The sequence below is a fragment of the Aplidium turbinatum genome, chromosome 12, assembly GCF_918807975.1.
Source record: "Aplidium turbinatum chromosome 12, kaAplTurb1.1, whole genome shotgun sequence".
Lineage (NCBI taxonomy): Eukaryota > Metazoa > Chordata > Ascidiacea > Aplousobranchia > Polyclinidae > Aplidium > Aplidium turbinatum.
Window position 1 is genome coordinate 16,282,876 of NC_137483.1, and position 18,709 is coordinate 16,301,584.

An 18,709-nucleotide genomic window follows, 5' to 3' on the forward strand; every position below is an offset into this window, starting at 1 on the left:
GATTATTTTCTTGCTGCAAAAAAGTCTCAAGTTCATCCACCAATTCGTAGAAGCGTTCAAAGAATTTTCTAAGCGAAAGCCACCTGGATGAAAATTAAAAGAGCAAACTCCGATGCGCTGCATTTATTTCTCCACAAAGTTTTTTGAAAACGCTTGACTTCAGTGGGCGTGTTTTAATGAAGTTAACAACTTTGATGACAACTGAAACTGCTAATCAATTGGATTAACCTCATCTTTATAAGATAAACTGATTTCAGCTACGAAACGAAACTCTTCTGCGACGCCCTTGGAAAATTGAAACGACGCACCAGGGCGTCGCGACGCACAGTTTGAGAACTACTGGTTTAGCCTACAGAGGCCGAGCCTACTGAGAGTTTCCGGAAATTCGAGCAAAAAGATTTTGAAATCATTATTTTCGGCGTCAATGCAAAATAGTCTAAATAGAATAAGCTTAAATAAACTACCTTTATTTAGAAATATCCGCACTAAAAGATGCGAGGCTACTTGAGGCACAGAACATCACATCTTGACAGTGGAAGACAAGTCATTATGTTACTGTTTTTTTCGTTTGCATAACATATTTTGCCTGCATGCTAGCGTAAGCATTTTGACCAGTTTCCTTGCTTTTGACGAAAATTTTGCTTCTTTGTGATGACCAACATCTTGGTGGTCAACAATTTTCTCGATGAATTTCTAGGAATCTTGAGATCTTGTCGAAAAAATATCTAATTTTGCTCGTTTATGTGTTTCCCTCTCATATAAAACTAATATAGGCCTAATAAGATGGCTAAACGTTCGAGATTCGAGTAGGCCTACAAATCGCCTACAAATTGTCCGCCCCGATAGCTCAATTGGTTAGCGCGTCACTTCTGGAACGAAGAAGCTTCAAGATCAATAGCGGCGCTGGTTCGACTCTCGGGGTGTGCGCTTGAGCAACGCACGTTAAGGGCTGCTCTCCATTCAGCGGCATCTAATGGATGGAATAATTCCCCGACAACAAGCCTTCAATAATCGGAAACTTCACTCTGTCAATCTCGGTGACCGGGCATGCGCCAGTGATTCAAAGCCTCTACAAGTATGCGAAACTGCCAGGATTAAGCTCTGCAAGAAGCTTTCCCAGTCCGAGGATAAAGATTCAATCAATCAATCAATCAATCAAACCATCTCGACCAAGCTATCTAACTGCAAATAAGATACAATGTATTTTCAATGGCGAAGATCATAATCGAGTAGGCTTGCATGAGTGGTAAAACCAATATAGATGGTCTGCAATGAAGGTTAACATTGTATGGAACAGGTTTAATAAAGAAAAGACCGACTGTTTGCTAATAAAATGCTAGAAATACAATTATTGGCAGTTAAAGTTTTAGAAATTTGGGAGAGCCGTGGCCCCTTTGGCCTCCTGGCTACGCCTATATCTCCACCTTCTCCCATTCTATACGGCACAATTGAAAAATTGGTAGAAAGATGTCTGATATGAAGTTGCGTTTAGAGATAGTCCCTAGTTTGGAGAGTTTACTTTACGCGTCGAAGAAGTTCACCCGGGGACGTCTGGCAACTCTCACTCTGTGTCAACTCAACTTGAACGTTTCGAATCGAAAAGTGCGTTTGATAAGACTGAGTGAGAGGTTCTAAACCAGTGGTTCCCAACCTTTTTTGGTGTCGGAGCCCAATTTGAAACTTCAGAGTACATATGGAGCCGCATGAAAACATTCAAGTAATTATAACGAAAATTTTAAAGCATGAAAGCTACCAACAAATAGCAACACTAACAAGAAAAATAACACAAATCAATTTAATGTCCAACTTGGCATTGGCTTTGAGCCAAGTTTGTCAAAGCGAGGCACAAATGCAAAGGATGCAATAGCTGCTTGAGGTGGTCATCGGTCAACCGATTGCGATATATATTTTTGATTCTGATCATTTTCCTGAAAAGTGCTTCACATACGTAAGTTGATGTGTTTGAGCTAGATATCTGACTGCATGTCTAGCAACTCCAATTGAAAATTATCAGACGCAGTGGCCACATTAACTGCAATAGGATTTGCAAACATGTTCACCATTGGCAAAAATAAATTCATTCCGTTAATGCGGCGGTTGAACTCATCAATCAAGTTACTGCTAAGTCTGCTGTATGCTTCAAATGATCCATTGGTTCGATGGTCAGATAGCGTTGGGAAATGTGTTGTAGGCCTAACACCACCTGCAAGCTGCGTTTTCCTTCAGATTTATTACTAACCTTGAACATATTTGTTTGCTTATTCCGTGCCGACTTAAGAGATTCCAACTTTCTTTTCCTTGATTCTCCTTGGTAGCAATCATATTTTGTAGAATGAGTTTTGTAGTGCCTCTCAATGTTAAAAGATTTTACACTACTTGTCTACTTATCACCACAGGACATAGAAGGCAATGCGCTTTGTTGTCTACCTCAATTTGAAAATACTTTTCTTCCCAAGCGCTTTGAAAGACCCGATTCTCCTGCTGAAGAGTACGTGCTTTTTTTTGAAGGCTGATCTGACATAATTTTTGGTTGAATACCGTATACTAAAACTTAAGCGAATGGCTGATTATTCAATCACAGTTTTATAGCGGCAATAACTTACTGCTTTTCTCAGTCTGTTTTAAAGGACCTACCAGAAATTTTACACGTTTTGACTTTTGAGGTGTGTTGAGCACCACACCATATCAACCTAATTATTTCACTTAATGGTTTATGATTCACAATAAGCCGACAATGGGCCATTCACAACAGTAGGCTACAAGGTGTAAGATGAAAAGTTCACTGACAGTGCAACCTCTACGACACCACGACAATGCAGTTTGTTAACAATTTTGACTTAGTAAATAATTTTGACAAGTCAAAAAGTAATCGCCCTAATTATTATAATTAGATTTTTTGTATTTTTTGTGGGATTTTCAGGGGTCAATGAGAGCCGCAAGAAGGCTAGCTTGGAGCCGCATGCGGCTCTAAGAGCCGCGGTTGGGAATCACTGTTCTAAACATTTAAAAGGTGCAACTGCTGCAGCATTCTGAAGTCTGAACTGCAATATGATTGCATTAGCTACTTGGATGTATGTTTTGTCACATATTACAAGGATTGTTTAATTCAACCACCTTCAGCTATCAAAATCGAATGAATAGAAAAATTCTGATTAGTTCTTCTCTTGTGTTATTGCTATAATATAGCTTAGACATGGTGTTATTGTCAAGGGAGACTAGACCTTCTATACCATGAGGTAGTTTGTGCAGAGGGTGCCGTAATCCTTAATTATGTGATATGCCATCTGCATTTCACCCAGGGATATCTATAACTACGGGATTGGAAACTCTATCCAGTGCTATACATCAGTAGGGTCATCACATTACTAGGACTACAGAAAGATTAACAAAATAAAATACCGACTAAAAGATATACAAAGTTAGATTTTGCAATAATAATACAAAATGTACACTCACATAAACTTAATTGATGTATAAAAGTACATTTACGCTGCTAGAAAAAAAGACGATGAATCCAAAAAATGAATGAATGCAACGAGTCCAGAAACAGCCTACTGTTGTTCTTTAGCATTGTGCGTACTGCAAATCGGATCAGAAGTAAATGAGGAGTGTTCAGCAATCAGTGAAATATTCGGTTGTATCATCAACTTGTTCACTGATCGATCCAGTGCGAAACCAATCCGTTTACGACGTCATCAGAACTAAAACCAATAGTCATTCTGGAAATTTTTTAAGCAGCAAACAAAATACAACATAACTGCACTAATGGAATACAAACAAATAAACAAATCAGGCAAGCATAGACCTTACAATTTACAGGTGAATTAATGATTACACTTTTGGTTGTTCGTTTAGCCTACTACTTGCTACCCTTTGAGGTCAATTTATGTGATTATTTATCACAGCAGCGCACAAAGAAAAATGACCCTACTGGTGTATAACATGGTTTTCAGTTCCACAGAGTTTCCAATCCCGTAGTTATAGATATCCCTGATTTCACCACACTCACATGCGGCACTCTCTGCTAAGCCCCAACGCCACATGTCTGCACCAGTGAGCAAACGGTCACATAGATTGGGCAGAGGTGGGCAGTAGCACGCTACTTTTGTAGCGGCGCTACTAGCGGCGCTACTTTTTTGGTAAAAGTAGCGGTAGCGGCGCTACTTTTTAGTTGGAGTAGCGGCTGCAGTAGCGGCGCTATTTTTTTCCAAAGTAGCGGTAGCGGGAGAGGCGCTACTTTTGTTAAGTCGCACTCCCGCTACCCGCTACTTTTTAAATTAAATTGAAAAAAATGCTTGTTTTTTTTGCAATACTGGCGTGGTCAAGCAGCTATATAATCGGCTTGGTTGCAAAGTTTCGGTCTTTTCTAGCTGACGTCAACTTCTTCGGCGAATATCTCCGTGTGATGAAGCCTATCTGCCAGGCTTTAGACATTCTCCAGGGCGAGTCCAAGGCATATTACGGAGTCTTGCTTCCAACTATCACAATTTGCGGGAAGAAGTTGACCGAGATCAGTGATCTTGTGACCTGTGAGGAGTTGAAAGTGAAAGTCCTTGAAGGGGTGAAGAAACGATTCAACAAGTGCTTCAACAACATGAAATGCGTTATGGCATCATGTCTTCATCCCTCCTTCAAGACGTCGTGGCTACAATTTCTGCACTACGTTTCCACGGATGATGCTGACGCACTGCGAGAAAAAGTCAAGACAGATGTAATTCGACTGTTGCGGGAGACATCAAGCCAGGTTGATACCGAGAAGAGTGACACCAACATCAGTCATGACTCCGAGGATGTATTTTTTGGAGTGTTTGCGCCATCCCGTGAAACGTCGGTGCAGAAGGAAGCAGCAATTGTGGACGCCTTTTTTTCGGACATGAGCAAGTCCTTGAGCTTTTCGAATACTGAGTTAAAACATCTGTTCATTAAATACAACACCCCCATTCCTTCCAGTGCTGCGGTGGAGAGACTTTTCTCTGTTGGAAAAGATGTGCAGGACTTAGTGATGTGCTGGACTTAGGGTCCAAAAAAGCGGGCAGGACTTGGTGACTCTCATTTTGAAATGCTCGTGTTTTTGAAAGATGCGTAACAATAAATTTCCCTTAGAATGTGTTTTCTATAACGACGTTAAAATGACAGCGTAAACGAATGATAACATTCGTTTTCAAGGTCATTTTTGTGTCACTAGGGACTTGAGTGTTTCCTAGTGTCATTTTAGACAAAAGTAGCGGAAGAAGTAGCGGTAGCGCGCGCTACTTTGGCCCGAGTATCGGTAGCGGGTAGCGCGCTACTTTTGTAAATTGGTAGCGGGTAGCGGTAGCGCGTGTTACTTTGGCCCAAGTAGCGGTAGCGGGTAGCGCGCTACTTTAAAAGTAGCGGGTGCCCACTTCTGAGATTGGGTGAGCATAGTTAAAGGCATTGCTAATTACACGAGTCAGTAGAAGTAGCATTTATAATTTATATGCAGACTTTGTTATTTTTATCATATATATATATTGTAAACATACCAGTAGCCTCTGAGGCTGTATTCACCTGTTCACTCAAGCCTGACACATTTTGTATCTCCACTTTAAACATTAAGGTTAAGCTGCTTTCATTTTCTCTGAAGTTGTGGTTGCTTGATTTGGCTTTGGTGCTGTATATATGTCATGTACCCTGTTTTTTTTTTCGCTGAGACTTTTTGGTTATGAGTTGATTTTGAGTTGATGATAAGAGTTGTGTTATGAGTTGTGGATTGGTAATAGGTGCAGAGACTATTGGTGATTGAGATTTGAAGTAATTGAATACAAGTAGATGAGAATTGGTGCTGATATAAATTGTGTTCGAAATTAGAGTTATTTGTGAAGCCGTTCGTTAAAGTCAGGCCTCGAAATTCGTTTTTGTTGACGGCGGACAAACGTGTCCGGTCTGAGCAGCTATCTCGGCGGACAAATTAAGTCTCACGCCGGACACACCAGTTTTAGCGTCGATCGTCATGCTTAATCACTTTATCTTGATAATTCTTCGCCATTTGAGAACTATAGAAACGGTTTAGAAGGCTTTTTAAAATTTCAATCACTCTGAAACGCTTTCACCTTACCAACGACGTGCGCTTGAAGAGTCAAAGCGCCGTGATGACATACTGCTTAATACGCCGTATAAGTGATTAACTTCCACCGAACAAGGTCGTGTGGCTTCTTGCGTCACAATGCTCTGGGCACGAGTCGGAAAATTTCTACACTAACGTTACTATATTCTGCTGTTCAAAGTGTCACTAGGCTTTTTTCTTTAGGTGTATTTTTGCGTGTCATGTGATTGAAAATGAATTTCTCCTGGCCTTTTCTTTCTTACTGTAATACCACAACTTAACAAATTTTGCTGCATCTTGCTGTAATAGCCTACTCGCATAATCTAATTTTGTAACCAACCTTGCCTTATCAATATTACTTGGAGATCAAATCCAGACATTGTGATGTAAGACTTGAACTAAGTTGTGCGTGATTAGTGTAGAAGTACCAGCACTCCCACCAATTCTTAGCGAACAATTCACCCTTGTTACGCTGATTCAATGTCATCAATCGTTGAAACAAAGTAAAAATCGAAAGTTTTCCTGCTTTAATGGAAGCTAAGAGATACAGTATTCACATTTTATACATGCGCGGGAAATTATATTCTTGCAACAATTGTGCTATGCAATGACGATTTGTATCGCCAGTTCCTATGTTATTTCTCGGCGGACAAATATGACCGATCTAGATGGTACTTCCCGCGGACATCGCATGCTGTAACTGCGGACATGTCCGCCGTGAATTTCGAGGCCTGAAAGTCCTTCAAGAATTTTCATTATCATTTCACCAGTAGAACTTATTCGACATTTAATTGACTGCTTTTCGGTTATACCCATTAAACTATGTCATTGAACCTTTCCAAGTCTTTTTTCCTAGTAAGAGATAGAAAGAAACTGTGACAGCCAGCAATGAAAAACAAAATTGAATGAAATCTTTGCTCAGGATGTTGATTAATTAACAACACATATTTTTCAAAAAAAGGTTTCATCAATGCATTATTATATATTATAATTTTAAAGTTTCAATTATGCAGTTGTTTTATTGCTGTCGACTTTATATGTTTATTTGGAGCTGGTATACAAGTTCCCCCCTCCGGCCCTCCCCCCTGGTAATATACCGGTACCAGCTCCGTTTATTTTGTATTATATGGATGACTTTACATTTTGCAACATGATTGATACAGAGCTTTTGCATGCAATACGCCTGAGTGAATATTGAGGTCAAATTCTTGCTTGAGTAAACGAAAGTATAGGATAACTTTCACTCTTTAAACATTCCAACTGGTACTGGAACCATTAATTATCCTGATGAACACTCAAACCTATCAGTAGGCTATATTCACAATATATTCATATGGTAAATATAGCCTTTTAACTTAACATAAGACCACTCTGATGTTAGACAAATTATGTAGGTAGTTTTATTAAAATATTTTTTAAATGTTCATTATTTTCAATAGAATATTTTTTCAAGGTTATACTGTAGAAGACGTTATATAAAAGTTCGATAATGACTGCTGATCCAACTAAAAAAATATCTTTGTGGTATCATGGCGGTGTTGCATCTGCCTCTGCCGCATGTTGTACACATCCTTTGGACTTACTAAAGGTACAAGTTAAAAGTTAAACAAAATAAATCTGTTATTTTGATGTTTTTCTGTGGAAGCGAATTCACTATGGAAGCTGTTCCCAAATTGGCTAAATGTGTAAAAATTGTTGCGTTTATGTGTAATTTGCTTACACAAGAATATGAATCTAACTATAATTAGGTCACTAGTTATATTTTTCAAAAAACATTTAATTCACACTGTGCATTGGCATATTTTCTATAAGGTTGAAGGCAGGGTTGAAGGTTCACTGATACATAATAAAACAGCTTCGCATTTATTGGCAGATGTCATAATCTATAACCACCATCACCTTATAATTTCAAGACAATATTTTCCAGAGTTTCCACTTCCAGTTTTGTAGTTTTTTGGAATAAACAAGCTAGTTTTGTTTTTGCCTTGTGGAAAATTTTTAGTGGTTGCAATTTGTTGGATTTCGCCTCATTTTGAACAGAGACTTTCATTGAAGAAATACTATTTCCACTTAAAAATGTTTGTTTTTGGTGACAGCTATAAAAGTTTAGGAAGCGATGAGTTATGGCATATATAAATGAGCTGTGAAGTTTCAGAAGGAAATTCTACGCACTTCAGAAAATAGTATTAGTTAATATTCTTAGTATTATTTATTAGATAAAGCTTTGGTAGAGAGTTTGCTTTGTTGAACCATAGAGAACCTTTGTAGAACCATAGAGAATTCATAAAATTATTACATTTAGCCACAGAAGGCATGTTCTTGTACAATAATAGTTTGTTTCAACAGATAGATGGCGTCACCATAGGTTCCCCATTGGGCCCAACACTGGCAAACTTCTTCTTGGCACACATCGAAACCAAAATATTTGAATTCTATCGTGATTTTTATCCCAAACTGTATTTACGTTATGTCGATGATATTTTTGCCATTTTTGATGATGATGAATCGTGCTCAAAATTTTTACACCTCTTAAACTCTCAGCATAAAAATATCGAATTTACACTTGAAAAATCTAATGATACTATCGCTTTTCTTGATGTTGAAATCGAAATTAAACCCAATTCTTTTGACACCTGGATTTGGCGAAAACCTACCAACACTGGCTTGCTTTTAAGTTATAACGCTCTATGCCCTTACAAATGGAAATCTGGTTTAACTTTGTGTCTGTTGTCTCGTGCTCGTTTGGTGTGTTCTGATAATCAGTTGTTTCAGAAAGAAATCAAGAAATTGAAAAACATGTTTTAGTTAAATGGATATCCTTCCCACTTTTTCAATAAAGTTTTAAACACCTTCATGGCTGATGAACCAAAAGACACGCCTGAAGAAGTAGATTTTAGTTATTTTATTATTATACCCTTTTTAGGAAAAGATTCAACAAGATTTGCCAAAAACCTAGCTAAACTTATAAAAAAGAAATTTTCATGTGACATTCATCCTGTATATATATAAAACGTTTAAAGTGCACCAATATTTTCAACTGAAGTCGCCTACCCCCTTTGCTCTTTCTTCGAATGTTGTGTATATATAAATTTAGTTGTTTGCGTGACGCAAACCAGACATACATTGGTATGTCAACCAGACATTTGTTGACAAGGGCCGGGAGCACTTAAACCCAAACTTAACAACCAAAAGTGCAATTAAAGAGCACATCGCCTCTTGTGAAACGTGCACTGACAATGTCTCGATCGACCAATTTAAAATCATCTCTCGAGGCAGATCTGAATTTCAGACTAAGATCATGGAAGCCTTAAGAATCAAACGTAATAATCCGTCTCTCAGCCGGCAGTTATTCGCCTGTGGCTCATCATTCCTCTTGTGTGTGTTCTAATTGTTTGTCAAATGCCTGTAGTTTACGGGTCTGCTACTATTCGGTGAGTCCGATTCGGTGAGTCCGATTCGGTTAGTCCGATTCGGTGAGTTCCTAACCTCTAGCCCCTAATCCCTTACCCCTAACCCTAAAACGGCAATGCTAATTAGGCTATGGTACCCGATAATTTAAAAAAAAAATTGAAAAAATCCCCCGTTAAGGGGTCGGACTCACCGAATCGGACTCACTGAATCGGACTCACCGAAGCGGGCCATTCCGGTAGTTTACACCTCATGAGATCTGTTTCCACCGTATAATTTACTTGTAATCATTCCTGTGTCACTCGTTCAGTTTGTGCTTTTCAGTCTAGAGTGTCGTTAGTATACAGTTACAGTTATAATGCAAAGTCAAATTTCCCTTACAATTTTCATTTTATTTATATTGCAGATATGTAATTCCTGATGAGGACACATGTACGTGTCGAAAACGTTTGAGTTTATTTTAATTATGTTATATTTGTGTATGTAATACATCATGTTAAACCCGCTGAAGTTACTTTGTTTTATTTCTTTATTTATTAGAGATGATGACTTATTTGTATCAGAGTATTGGACAAGCTAGTCCATGTTTGATCCGTAAAACCCAAAATGTAAAGACACACAGTAGAACACAGATCGTTATAACACAAAACACTGTTTTATATTGTGTATTGTCAGGTGCATTTACAAACTCAACAAGGTGCTGGAGCTCGGGGTTCACAATTGGCTCTAAACATTGTTCGAACACAAGGGGTTTTAGCCTTGTACAATGGAATAAGTGCATCTGTTGGACGACAGGTAAATGCAATACAATTTCAAAGCCAAACCGCATGTCTCTAAGTTGAAAGAAACAGTTATTACCAGGTCCAGGTTCTATGCAAATTTAATAAGATATATATATACAGTATCAACATTGATCATCATATGAAACGCCTGTAATGCTAGCTAATAGCCATGTTATAATGGCATTTGGTTATTTTCCAATGTGACAGGGAACAAGTTGTGTGTGCAAAAATGTTTTGACTCCAAAACTAAATTGTTGTAACCTTACCTTTATGGTATTAAATAACAAAGTATATAATATTTGATACAATTTATTTACATACTTTTATAGTTGTACCCAGTAGCGTATTTAGGGGGGAGGATAAAGGGCGATGGCCTCCCCCTAATAATCAGGTAAAAAAATAAAATACAAATTTTGCAAAAAAAAAAAGTTGTAGCGCAATAATTGCTTGGATGATTCATCCTAGCGCGGGGGCGGGGGTAGAACCTACTTTTTGCAATGTAATTTGTCAACAGTTTTTCCTCCTTTTCTTGACAATTGCTTGGCACAAATTCACGAGAGATTCAATGAGCACTGCTCGCTAGCTTTTAAAGTCAGCACATTTCTGCCTTCATTGATTCATGAAGATGAGGACTGCACGATCGACGAGATTTTCGACTTCTACCAAGAAATGCTGGATGTTGAACCAAGCAATTGCTTTGCAGCTACTATTGAATTGCGAAGATGGAGAGTGAATTGGCTTGCAGTTTCTGTGGATAAACGACCTACGATTCTTGTGGATGCGTGTCAAGCGGCTGAACAACTCGGCACTTATCCGATTTAATTATCCATAAATTACTTCGAATCTTTGCTACGCTTCCAGTTACAACTGCCTCCAATGAGCGATGTTTCAGTTCACTAAAGTACCGGTACCTGACAAATTATTACCGCACGACCAAGACCATGACCGAGCCACGTTTGGATGGTCTAGCTCAGATGTATTTAAACAAGGATATTGTACTCGAGTATGATGCAGTCATTGATATATTTGCCAAGCGCAGCCATCGCATTAAACTGTAAATTGTCATTGCGAATCGCCGAGAATGTTCAAAAGGTATTAGAGGTCGGAATGACTAATTTATTGTTTGTGTTCTGAAGTGTTCGATATCTTTCGTTGGTTCATTGATCGGAACAGTAACTTACTTCTGCGGATTGGCTCTTGATTTTGGACCCCCCTCTCCTCTTATCTGACGGTTTCAGCTAACCACCTCCCCCCGTTGTGACGCATCATATGACATTTTGATATAACCCACCCCTATTTAAAGGGTCAAACAAGTATAATTTTAACCCAAGTAGAAAAAATTTGAACCAATTAACTGCCATTTTCATCAACTTTGAGCTTTCTGTGTAGCCTACTACCGTTGACTACCCCATGTGTACTACCCCCAGACCCCCATTGGCCACTAGCCGCCGATTCAACCGCTACCAGGCTGACTGACACAATGTCTTGGCCTCCCCCTAACAAAATTTCTAAATACGCCACTGGTTGTACCGTATATATTTGTTCTATTGATATGTATACCAACACAACTATAGCTGTGCTGTCGAGTGTTGCTAGTACCGATATAATTAAATGTTTTATTCATACAAGTCTTAATTCTTATCTAGTTGACCTATTCATTGACAAGATTTGCAATATACGACACTTTAAAGCAAGCTGCAGTCCCACACGGCGACCCGACGCTGCTGCAGAAGATGATGCTTGCTTCTGCAGGAGGTATGGTTAGGATGTTGCAGAACAGACATATGTGTGCTGTGACCTGCAGCTCATACATCACGATTCCTTTTATTAATTAACACTGTGTCTGTTAAAAGATTTTTAAATTTCAGATTATTTTTACCGGTAGTTAGCCTTCTTGAAGGTTGCGCATAATCGCTTAAATAACGCAGTGTAAGTGAAAATCAATGTTTGCAGTGTAATGAAAATTACGGTACTTTTGGGCAAGATATGGCTTCTTTGTAGTAATCGTTGATTTCAGTTTCTGGTCATAAAACAATGTATAATATATATTGTTTCAATTTCATGTTAATCTTTTTATTCTCAACTTCATGGCGGTTCAACCTACTACAGTACTGCTAAGCATCACTGTGCAAAAGGTGTCTTTTTCCTGTGTCAATTTTATTTTGTTCGTGTTTGTCCATCTAGTTATTTGTTGATAGGTTTCTTCGGCGGAATAGTTGGAACTCCATGCGACATGGTGAATGTGCGGATGCAGAATGATATTAAAGTGGAAAAGCACATGAGACGAAAGTAGGTGGAAGTTTAGTTTCATTTTGTCTTGTGTGTAAAACGCATACTTTCAGCAACTCCTGTATATAATCTCTGAAATTGTGTTCTTTTGGTGGTAGTGAGGGAACCTTGTCTTTAAATCTCATGCTCAACAAGTTCTTGCATGACTCAGTATCCAGACAACAAAATCCATCATTTTTGCATTGATTCAACGACTGCAAGCGTTGAATTTATGTAAAAATGGCGGGGTTTTTGGTCTGGGTATTTTCTCATGAGCAAAACAATGGTTCAGAGAATGAAAATGGCTGTGTAGGAATTGTATATACATTGATTTGTAATTGGACAAAAAAATAAGTTCATTTCACTGTTGGTGCACGTTAATTCATTGTTGCGTTGAACTTTTCTAGAAAAATTGCAAAACGTCTGCGTTTTTATTGTTTTCAGTGTTTGTTGTGATTCAGTCGTGCACCCAGTCACGTATCATGTTGTGCAGTTGGTATAACCTTCGGTATATGCCAACTAGCCAAAAAGCGACGTCTGCAGACGTTGAATCAATATGAAAACAACTGATTTTGTTACTTGCGTGTATTAACAACTTCATTAACATGGACAAGTTACAAGCACGTTTTCGATGGACTGTACCAAGTTGCCACAAAAGAAGGCTTCTCGGTTTTATTCAACGGCGTTGGCATGGCAACTGCTCGAGCAATCCTCATCACTAACGGACAGGTTGGTTTGGACCAAGTTGTCGATCGCCTTGCGCGTGATTGCATACGAACTGATATTTTATTGACTGCACGTTCAGTATCATTTGAATATGCAGCCCGTTGCCACTTGTCACTGTATCTGGTATTGTAGTTAATTGAGTGACAGGAATGGATCGATTGTCGTTGTGTATTTCGCCCCGACAGCTCAGTTGGTTAGCGCGTGACTTCGTGAACGACGAAGTTCAAGATCAAGCTACGCTGGTTCGACTCTCGGGGTGTGCGCTTGAGCAACGTATTCTAAGGACTGCTCTCCATCCAGCGGTACCTAATGGATGGAATAATTCCCTGGCAACAATTGGAAACTTCACTCTGTCAATCTCAGCAACTGGCCCTGCGTCAAAAGCCTCTACAAGTATGCGAAACTACCACCAATAACCTATCAAGGCTTTGTTAGTCCGTGGATAAAGATTCAAAACCAACCATTTATCCACAGACGCTTTTTGTGAGATACTTTATCTACTGGTTGTGGTCGCATAATATATATGTAAAGACTCTTTAATGTGCAACTTCCATCAAGTTTGGTTGTATCGGGATGCTTGGTGCTTAGACAATGAAAGCCTGTCTTATGGGGCGCCTACCCTGCAGGCATTATCTTTCATTGCTAAAGCAACTATCGCCGTTAAAGATTTCACGTGTGGTCGATGTCTCAAGAACTAGTTAGAAACTAGCTAAACGCTCGGCATGACTTCACTATTATATCACGGTAATGCGACAGCGATAGGGACTGAGCAAAAACCTAATACTGGAGTTTAATAGTGTTAAACTGCTAAATATTAATTTGTTGGTTGATGTATTTAACAGCTTGCATTTTACGACCAAATCAAAGAAATATTGCTGAGGTCATCGTGGTTCGAGGACACAATTAAGACACATTTCTTAGCTAGTTTCCTTGCTGTAAGTACCCGCTTCTCTTTATGTCTTTCTGTCACGATTTGCCTTACAATTTTGACCGCACCAGACAATCTTAAAGGTACCGGTAACGTGTAAACTCATTATTCGATTTGATTGGAACTTCTATGGTTCATGCATTTTGTTTTAAATGCCGTGAAAAGTCATTGAAAATCATGGGTCGGTCTAACGCATGTTTGAACCCACTCCGTGTTTCTTTGATTAAAATACACTTCTGAATTTGCAGATGTAAAGTGCGTTTGCGTTTTGTGCCCAGACGTGTCGTAACTGGCCTCTAATCTAGGTTTAAACATGTTGTACACATGGGTGGTTTCCAAGCATTGATGCAGGCTTGCTTTTGGTAGTGATGCTGTAGTTTTAAATAGGATTTCTTCACTTCGTGCCGCATCTTGCTCAGTAGAGAATCTTTTGATATCTTCTAACGAATTCCTTATGCCTAACAGGGTGGTGTTGCTACAGCAATGACACAGCCTGTCGATGTGATGAAAACGCGACTTATGAATGCCAAACCTGGAGAATACAAGGTAATATTAATGAGATACTGTACTTTGAAGTTTTCAAGAAAATCACACGTTATTGCAACGTTTGTGGACATTGTAAAGCCTATTCCGTAGTTCTGAGGTGGTTTTAGCGAGCTCACCGCTACTTGTTGAGATTTTCTATATATTTTAAGTTCTGTTCTTCCAAGTCGTTTTACTTTTTAGAGCACTTGGCATTGCGTCATTGCTTCAGCAAAGCAGGGACCTCTCAGCTTTTTCAAAGTAAGTTTTTTTTTTGTTACTTGATGTTTTGCAGTAGTGCTGTGTTTGAGTATGTTATTTTTACGAAAGTATTTTAAAAGTTATTATCAAATCAACACACTACTGAGCTTGTAGTTTTGTTTGCAACATTGTGTTTTTTTCTTTGCAGCAGGTGATTTTCGTACTCCGTCAATCTCTGATGTACGATAATACCGATTTCCAATTTATTTTAGTGTCGATTGATTGTCAATACGGGTGCTTTCAACTCTTCTGCTCTGGAGATCTATGTCATTATCATTATTTTTTTCACAACGTGCTACATGAATAAAAATGATATGTGCATTTCTTTCAGGGATTTACTCCTGCGTTTGTAAGGCTTGGACCGCAGACGATTTTAACCTGGGTTTTTAAAGAACAGTTACGGCTTAAGTTTGGGAGAAACCCTGCTTAGTTTAAACAAATGAATTGCGAAATCTGTCAACTTCACGAAAGGTGGTTCATTCAAAACCCACCCTTGTCCACGTCAGTGTTTCCTCAAAATTACTTTGCCATGACTTCACTGGAAGATTTGCTTCGAATATTGACATTGGCAGAAAAGAGACCTGTTTGGCGTTCACGGCTTGTATTCTGCTTTGTTCAAGTCGGTCAATCTGCAAAATGCCGCTTTACTCATAGTAAGTGATATATATCACACTTGGTCTAGAACTCTTGGTTGCGACACACAGAGATGAAGTTAATGGTGCGAATGATTAGATCGTTCAAAATGGGACTTTTTCGATGAGATGCTCTCAAAAATTAAATGGTTTTATTACACCGAGAAGCAAACAGTGATAGAGACATGTTTTTCAAAATATTTTTCTATTTTTTTTCATTTTTATTATAGAAAACGAGTTATTTTCGGTTTTGATTAAGTTATAAAATATTTTACCACCGTTTAAAACCGAGAGCTGTTTTAAATTCTGGCTGGTGCTGCTTTGGAAAAGCTGATGTTTCCACAAGATTGATAACGAGATCCAGGTTCTCACTTTTTGTCGTTTTTGGTTAACTATATATGTTACCAAATGTCGTTTTCCAGGCTGGAACTCAGTCGTTTTTTACATTAATTCAATATCTACAGACGTCTGATCTCCTGTCTGGGTTGGTTTTGTCTTTGACCAAGAGATGTTGCATTGATCACAAGTCATAGACCTAGTTTTTTATGCGGCTTCATTTGTTGGGACAGCATTCTTTTCAGCAAATGTTTCCACTGCTTCAAACGATCAACTCAATATTTAATGAGAACAGTGACATTGGAAAAAGCCTCATCACAAAAGAACCACATGGCCGATGAAAAAAAAAGCTATTTTCATAGTCGTCTAAAAATAGCAAAGTTAACCGTAAGTTTGTCTTAAACAGTGCTGACGCGATTTTTCAATGCAGTCAGGGCATGTCCGACCGCCGAAGCTCAATCAAACTTCTTTTGTTGGTACATCTTGACCTTCTCTCTAAATAAACAGAAGAATGTTTGAGTGCACACTGCACACTACATGTAAAATACTGGTATACATGAAAATAAGGTTTTCGCAAAGACAAGTGTGTGCTTTATCCATTTTATGGCATGAAATCGCTTTTTGCTGCATTACTTAGACTTTGGTCTTGCACCAATGTTTTAATGTGGGCAATGGTGCAAGTGATGGTTTTTGCAACGTAACGCTTTTAATGTACACAGTCAGTGAGGCATACCTTCGTGCAGGGCTGTAGAGTCGAAGGGATTTTGGCGTGTCCTGATTCTAAGTCGTTAAAAAAGGCCTACTCCAGCTTGATACAAAACGATGAACAATAAAGTTTTTGTTGACTATGTTTTTTCAAAACATCGATCCTTGTTCTCCGTAATGCGCTCTAATACTTTACTAGAAAATAGAAGTGTTTATTTTTGTCAGTTTTTTGTGAAAAATTATTGTTTCAACTTCAGTGAAATTAAATTTTGAAAAGAATGAAAAAGATCAAAAATTTAAAAAAAATCTGGCAACATTGAAATCGAAGTCGGTCTGTTATAAACGGAGGAGTTTCGGAGTCGTACAATGTCACATTTTTCGCCCGACTCCACAGCCCTGTTTCTGTGTCTATTCATGCAAACGGCTTTTTCGTTCTTGTTTTAGTATTGTCAAAATCGTTGCTACTGTATGAGCATGACAGTTTTTTGTCTTCAATCTTTTGGCTAATTCTGACATGTTGCTACTCCACTGTGTTACCTATCCAGCAAAAGTGCCATTCTTCTTTATCTTTGCAAACATCAACGTGTTTTCGCAATGACGCGGCCATCCTACAATTGTTGCAATGATTTTCTATTCTGTGTCAATTCCACCAACTCCACACCCGGCCACTGAATTGGTGATGAACTGATTTGAAGGCTGGTTATCAAATACCATGCATTGCAAAGTTACGTTTTTCGTATTGTCATCTGTTTTGTGGTATACTACTATCCGAGACAGCAAAGCAACCGTTTTTCACAACGTCTGCAGACGTTGAATCAATGTAAAAATACGATTGCTTTGTTGTCTGGTCTGGGATACCCTTTCTCGGCAATATTTAGATTTGCGCATCTCAAGTTTGTTTGGCCATTTCCAACATTTTTTTTTCCATTGAACAAACCGTATTGCAGTTGTCCACGTTTAATGTCATATTCTTCACTGCGGTAAAGTTGCTGCTGAATATCCATCCCTTTTGGCATTTAACTTTTTCCCGTTTGTCAGCTGTTTGCATTTTCAATGTAGATGCCGTAGGTTCGACGGTCAACATGTTTTCCAGACACCAAAATCAGCCATTTTACATTGATTCAACATCTAGGTTACGCTGGATTCTCTTCTGACGCGGTAGAATTTATTTTCCATATCTGCAGACAGGTAAAATTAATTTGTCAGTAAATCAAACTAAGAATTTAATTGCTGCAGCTTGCTCTGGTGTGACATGCATTTGCCAATTAATCAATAATATTGACAGTCATGGTAGTGTCATTTCAGACAGCAAATCAATCGTTTTTTTTACATTGATTCATCGCCAGACGTTGATTCGATGTAAAAAAACGACTGATTTTCTGTTTGGTCGTAGTGTAGAATAGCATTCTACTGCAATTGCTACTTTACTGTTATGTACTTGCGGAGAGAGCTTTCTTTCGCTTTTATTATGTTTGTAGATGGTTATTATAGCACAGAGTGGTAAAAACAAGTGTGAACACTATTCAGTTGTTCACTTAGAGTCTTAGACAATACATAAAAAAAACTTTTGCAATTATAGTTACTCATTTCAACAAAAAAACATTAAATCCAATTGTAACTTCGTTTGCACGTGGAGGAGTTGATCTTGCTTCTAACGTAGTTCAGCAAACAATGTCATTTTTCACTGAATTCCATTCAAGTGTTTATTGCAACCAGGGATTGAATCCCTGGTTGCAACCACTCGCGAAAACGTTTTAAGGGATGTCTGTTTGTTTTTGACAAACGTTTTCAACTTTGCTTTTCGGCTACTCCCCCGAAGCCTTAACGTGAATCATCTTGACATTGATGGTTGGTTAGAAGCAAACTTGTTGACAGTTTTAATGTTAAATATGCAATATCATACATCAACATGAGGTCAGAGAGATATTCACCCATTTTGGGTTTGCTAGACTGTTTCGTTTGTAAGTTACTAACTTGCTTTGTACTTTAACGGCACTAACGGTTGTTGACAGTTTGCAACTTGAGAATGAAGTGCTCCCAGCCGCATGATTGTTTTTAGAGGTGCCGAGTCAATGCC

General features: G+C 38.5%; 1 protein-coding gene across 1 annotated transcript; it reads left to right on the forward strand.

The window, feature by feature from the left end:
- The first annotated feature begins 7,553 nt into the window (after positions 1 to 7,553).
- LOC145781106 (mitochondrial dicarboxylate carrier-like) lies at positions 7,554 to 15,858 on the forward strand. Its single transcript, XM_082592862.1, has 9 exons — positions 7,554 to 7,652; positions 10,148 to 10,267; positions 11,901 to 12,009; positions 12,453 to 12,543; positions 13,137 to 13,251; positions 14,091 to 14,183; positions 14,642 to 14,722; positions 14,903 to 14,959; positions 15,291 to 15,858. The coding sequence occupies exons 1-9, from the start codon at positions 7,554 to 7,556 to the stop codon at positions 15,387 to 15,389; spliced, it is 864 nt and encodes a 287-aa protein (XP_082448988.1). The 3' UTR covers positions 15,390 to 15,858.
- The last annotated feature ends 2,851 nt before the right edge of the window (positions 15,859 to 18,709 follow it).